Raw genomic sequence first — 6041 nt, forward strand, 5'->3', positions numbered from 1 at the left:
TCTGGCACCTCTAGTAACTCTAGTAAACTGACCTTTCAGGGTCAGGCTCGGCAGGGAATATAAAGAAGAAAAAGATAGTATTTGTGGAAGAGACTTAGAAATGTAGTAATTGTGAGAGTAAAGATAATTTGCTTCTCTGCATTTGCTTGGATTAAAACATGTCTTTACTGTTACTTAAGAGGAAAAAAATATGCAGAATCTTAATTTGGTCTTAAGCTTTGTAAGCCATTTTTTTATGGCTTTCAAAATTAGTCTCTTTTTTTTTTTTTTGAGACAGGGTCTCACTCTGCCACCCAGGCTGGAGTGCTGGAGTGCAATGGCACGATCTCGGGTCATTGCAAACTCCGCCTCCTGGACTCAAGTGATCCTCTCCCCTCAAGCCCCCCAAGTAGCTGGAACTACAGGTGCAAGCCCCCACTCCTGGCTGATTTTTGTATTTTTTTGTAGAGGCGGGGTTTCGCCATGTTGCCCAGGCTGGTCTCAAACTCCTGAGGTCAAGCGATCCACCCACTTCACTGTCCCAGAGTGTTGGGATTACAGATGTGACTCACTGTGCCCAACCAAAATGGCAGTCTTTATGGGGGATGCTAATTATTTTTAGAGTACCTGTTATATATTAGAATTGTCATTTTAAGCATAGCATTTCATCTTATTTTGAAAGAATACCAAGATTAAAAAGTGGTTAGAAAAAAAGGAATAATGGCCGGGCGTGGTGGCTCATGCCTATAATCCCAGCACTTTGGGAGCCCGAGGCGGACCAGCCTGGCCAACATGGCAAAACCCCATCTCTACTAAAAATACAAAAATTAGCCGGGCGTGGTGGCAGGTGCCTGTAATCCCAGCTACTCGAGAGGCTGAGGGAGGAGAATTGCTTGAACCCAGGAGGTGGAGATTGCAGTGAGCCGAGATCACACCACTGCACTCCAGCTTGGGTGACAAGAGCAAAACTCTGTATCAAAAAAAAGAAAGAAAAAAGAAACAGAACTCTTCAGTGGATCTCAGTCACCAACCAGAGTAAGCTCTTTGGCGTGTCCTATCTGATAGCAGCTGACATTTACAGAATACTCACCATGTGCCAGATATTGTGCTGTTTTACGTGTTTTTTCCCATTTGTGCTTATTAAGCCTGAGGTAGGTACACGTGCGTCTCAACTTAAAACGGGGCTACATCCCAATAAATCCATCATAAATTGAAAATATGGGAAGTTGAAAACATTTAATACACCTTATTGAACATCATAGCTTAGCCTAGTTTACCTTCAACATACTCAGAACACTTATATTAGCGTACAGTTGGGCAAAATCATCTAACACAAGGCCTGTTTTATAATAAAGTGTTGAATAACTCATGTAATTTATTGATGTTCCCCTGAATGTGTATTGCTTCTGCACCAATATAAAGTCAAAAAATTCTAAGACAAGCCATCGCAAATCGGGGACCATCTGTACCATTATTATTTAGATTTCACATATGAGGAAAGCTGAGGCTCAGTTAGGTTAAATAACTTCCCCAAAGTCCAACCGATCATAAGTAAAGCTGGGTCTCAAACCCAGGGCTCTCACTCTACAACCCATACTCTTAGCCGCAAATAATAATAGTTGACTTTGAGTGTTTACTGTGTCAAACATTGTGCTAACTGCTTTATATATATTTCTCTTTTAATCCTCAAAAACCACTTTATAAGGAAGGACCTATTATTATCTGAATTTTGCAGCTGGGGAAATTCAGGTACTGAAAGATTAAATAACTTGCCAAAAATCAGTGATTAATCACAGCAGTCGAGCTGGGATTCAAACACCTTATCAAGTTCTCAGCAACAAGTTTCTCTTCACGTTCCTCACATCCCAGGCTCTCCTTGACGTGGACCCTACAACATTCTTCAGTATCATTCCTTCCCCCTTACCACCACCCTCTTTGTGTTCTACCATCACCTAATTGCTTATACCTGCTGTTTTCGTCCTAGACATCTCCACTCACCACTGTTTCTTTAATGCCTCTGTGGCTTTACTAAGGCTATTACATACTCTGCTGGCTAATGCCCTCCTCTCCTCTTCCTCTGGATATTCCTATTTACCCTTAAAGAACTCAGCACAGGAGTCACCTCTTCGAGGGAGCTTTCTCCTCTCTCCTGCTCCCTTTGGTTAGGTGCCCCTCCCGTCTGCTCTCATAGTACCTTGTACAACCCTCCATAACATCAGTTTATATTGATATTCTGTTTCTATGCCCGTTTTCCTCACCAGGTTGTATGCTCCTCCAAGGCACGGACCACTCATACTCACACAAACACCTATATACTTTGTATCCCCAGTGCCTAGCATAGTTCCTAGACAGCATGACCACCCATTAAATGTTGTTTAAAAAACAAACAACAAAAAAAAAACCTAAGAAAGTAAGCAACTTTTCCAAGATCACACGATGAAGCTGTGCCAGGACTAAGATGAGTTCAGGATGTTACACATCTACTCCAGCAGTCTGAACAGAGCTCCTCAATCAGTGGACCATAAAATGGCCTAGCTTTGTCTTCCAGAGACATCTACCCCATTGTACCATGTGAACATTGCTATGATGGATGTGGAAAAGGTTGGGAGACACTCTGCTAAATTACATTGCTGCTGTTGGCAATCATAAGGTAGTAGGGGTCTGATAGGTAAGTATAATCATCTCAACAAAAGCAGAGGCTTCTTGAAAAACTGAGGAAAGTTTGCTCTCCCCAGGGCCTATGCTCAATAAGAACCAAGAAAGTGACACACACCATTCTGGCCCCCCACCAACCGCCAAGAAAGCATGCCCCCAAAAAGCACTGCCATTGTGCAGCCCTCATATTATAGCTATTGACCCACCTCTCTATTTTAGCCTGTCTTTGAGATGCCATAGCAACGAGGCTAGGATAAGCCATGGAAGAATTGGCAGTGTGATTTTCAGCTGAGTTGTTCTTGGTTTTGGGCAGCTCAAACTCTGCCACATGGTAGCAATGGCACTGAGTTAAGTAGTTCATAAAGTGTTCTCGAGCCCGCTGCAAATGATCTAGACGCTTGCTGGGGTTGACTTGTTTCATGGTGAGGGCTCCTTGAAACGCTGGCACCAACAGGTACTTCAGGTCGGTGGAAGCAATCTCTTCCAAATCTTCATTTCGGCTGGAAGAGCAAAAAGGAGGCAGTGAAGCCTGGCTAGGCATTCAAATTGTGGCCCTTGGCTCCTGGGGGACGGAGTGGGAGGCTGGGCTGGGAGTGGAGCAGAGGGAGGAGGCACGGGTAACAGCGCCCAGTTTCACTTAATGAAAGTGGCTGAGCGCTCACACCCAATGCCTTGCTATCAGCAGGCACTAGGGAGCAGAGTCGTGGAATATCAACCATCTGGGAAGAGAGGTGGGGAATGTAAACAATGTACACAAGATCGCAGTGGTAAGTAGGAACGAAAGGTTCTCACTACTAAAGGTCCCCTCCACTCAGACGCAATGGCTCCACCCTTGGTAACCATTATTACCTTCGTTCTCAGCCATTATTACTATCTTCCCCCATACCTGAACAAGTCTAGCTGCGATAACATTTCGGCAGCCTTCTCAAGGAGGTCCAGGCCCTTCAACACCTTCTCCTGGACTATCCGGGAACCGGCAGGTTCAGTCGCTACTTCTACTTCGTCCAGTAACTGTTTGCCCGTTTCGAACAGCTCGGGGAGACGCGGCAGCTGTAACTCGTCCTCAGCAGCCATCTTGGGGAGAGAGGAACCCGGAAGATCTCTTTCCCGGGGTCAAAGGCAACCTTGATAAAGAAGAACTGGGCGACCGCGGACAAAACCGGAAGAGGCACCTCATTGGTCCAGTAGCTTCACAGTTACCAAAGCATCAAAGGACTTCCGGGAGCCACCGTTCGCCGGCCCTGGCAACCGTTTCCATAGACTCATTTTATGAGGCAGCCTATTACAAGTCGTAGGCATCTGTTAAAAACAAACAAGCGAAACCCTAGGCGCTGTTTTACCATGAGCTCCTCGTCGCCGACACGGGGCTGAGAAGTTCTGTGGGCTCTGAAGCCCGGGTGTGGCGAGGCTGAATTCGGAGCACGAGGAGTGCAGACGAGCGAGTGCGCTTTAGGAGCCGGTCAGGCGCGCCCCTTACCTTGCGAGTAGCTCCCTCGATTGAGGAGTCCGGGGACTCCTGCCGCTGCGCCACTCCCACGGTTTGGAGATCCCGTCGCTTGAGCGCGAAGTGCAAGTAGCGCCCCCCTGCGGCTTCCGTCCACCCACCAACTGGAGCTCCGGATTCCTCCCAGCCAATCCTCTCCCGTCGTCTTCCCCCTTCACACCACACACGCCTACGACCCGGGGTCCAGTGGAGCCCCCTTCAGCAAGATTGGTAACCTGCAACTCCGGTCACCGCACAGCCGGCTTCCCTTCGTGCACTTAGTTCCTATGTCAAATGTTATTTCTGTGCAACCTTCCTTGTCTCCCCACCGCCTTCCATCCTGGGCCCTTCAGCCGCCAAGTCTGGGTTTCTTCTCTGCATCTCTATCATGGCACCTACCACACTGTATAATTGCTAGTGACTTACAAATCTCTCTTATCACAATGAAATTTGACTCATCTTTGCACCACTCTGGCTAGCCTGAGTACTCAGTATCAGTCATTATCTGAATAAAAAAAAAAGTGATCAGTTTGGAAAGCAGCCCAGTTATGCAGAACTGCATTGTTCAGTAGGTAGTTACTAGCTGCATGTGGCTACTAAGCACTTGAAAGTGGCTATTTTGAATCGAGATGTGCTGCAAGTGTAAAAAACCCCCAGATTTCAAAGACATTAAAAAAAAAGAATGAAAAATGTCAATACTTTTTACAGGGACTACATGTTGAAATGATAGTCTTGGATATATTGGATTAAATATGTTATTAGAATTAATTGTACTTGTTTCTTTTCACTTTGTAAATGTGCCTGCCAGATAATTTAAAACTATATTTGTAGCTCCCGTTATATTTCTACTGGACAGAACTGATGAAAAATATAATTTCAGGACTTCAAAGAAGGGACATCACTGTTTTGAACAAAGCAGTATAGATACATACTTATTACCTTAGGACGCAGCCTGAATTGTCCTAGGAGATTTAAGTAGCAGGCACACTGTCTAACCCTGAATATAAACTTTTAAACTAGTATTTTAAACTACATATAGTTGAGAAGAGAAAAGCTTCATTAAAAAACAACTAGAGGGCAATATAAGACAGTATAAAATAGGTGATATGTTGTACTGCACAGGCTGTTGGAAAACCAAGAAAGGGCAAGTCTTGGTTCTATGCTAGGAGTAGTTCAGAAGGCTTCTTAGACATGACATGCAGTCACATAGAAGAATGTCAAAGTTTAAAGGGAACCCCCAAAATCGGAGGAAAAACTTGAGACCAGAAAGGTTAAGGGACTTGCCCAGCCAGTTTGTGACAAAGTCAGTGACTTCTGAGTTCAATTGTTTCTACTCCATTAGCCTTCAGTTGGGTAGGATTTAGAAAGATGAAGACCTTTAATGTGGGACAGATTGAAGCCCCAAACTAGAACAGTGCTTACGAATAAGAGAGGAGAGTGTGGCACACGTGCAGGTTGAAAAAGCTTCCCAGGTGATTCTAATAAACCTTCCCTTGCAACCCCTGCTTTATAAACTAAGAAGGAAGTGAGACTTTGGCGAATTACCTATTTGGTTTATCTGGCACCTCTAGTAACTCTAGTAAACTGACCTTTCAGGGTCAGGCTCGGCAGGGAATATAAAGAAGAAAAAGATAGTATTTGTGGAAGAGACTTAGAAATGTAGTAATTGTGAGAGTAAAGATAATTTGCTTCTCTGCATTTGCTTGGATTAAAACATGTCTTTACTGTTACTTAAGAGGAAAAAAATATGCAGAATCTTAATTTGGTCTTAAGCTTTGTAAGCCATTTTTTTATGGCTTTCAAAATTAGTCTCTTTTTTTTTTTTTGAGACAGGGTCTCACTCTGCCACCCAGGCTGGAGTGCTGGAGTGCAATGGCACGATCTCGGGTCATTGCAAACTCCGCCTCCTGGACTCAAGTGATCC

General features: G+C 44.7%; 1 protein-coding gene across 2 annotated transcripts in view; it reads right to left on the reverse strand.

The window, feature by feature from the left end:
• IGBP1 (immunoglobulin (CD79A) binding protein 1) overlaps positions 1-4192 on the reverse strand; it is a 33454-nt gene extending 29262 nt beyond the window's left edge. The window contains exons 1-3 of one of the 2 annotated variants that reach the window (XM_011943153.1): positions 4112-4192; positions 3521-3933; positions 2841-3134 (exon numbers count right to left, since the gene is read on the reverse strand). In XM_011943153.1, the coding sequence (XP_011798543.1) occupies positions 2841-3134; positions 3521-3708 (482 nt within the window). In that variant the 5' untranslated portion in view covers positions 3709-3933; positions 4112-4192. The remainder of the gene's footprint in view (positions 1-2840; positions 3135-3520; positions 3934-4111) is intronic. The other variant, XM_011943154.1, reaches the window with a different exon arrangement.
• Between the last annotated feature and the right edge of the window lie 1849 nt (positions 4193-6041).

Source organism: Colobus angolensis, unplaced genomic scaffold (genome assembly GCF_000951035.1).
Source record: "Colobus angolensis palliatus isolate OR3802 unplaced genomic scaffold, Cang.pa_1.0 Scaffold216, whole genome shotgun sequence".
NCBI lineage: Eukaryota > Metazoa > Chordata > Mammalia > Primates > Cercopithecidae > Colobus > Colobus angolensis.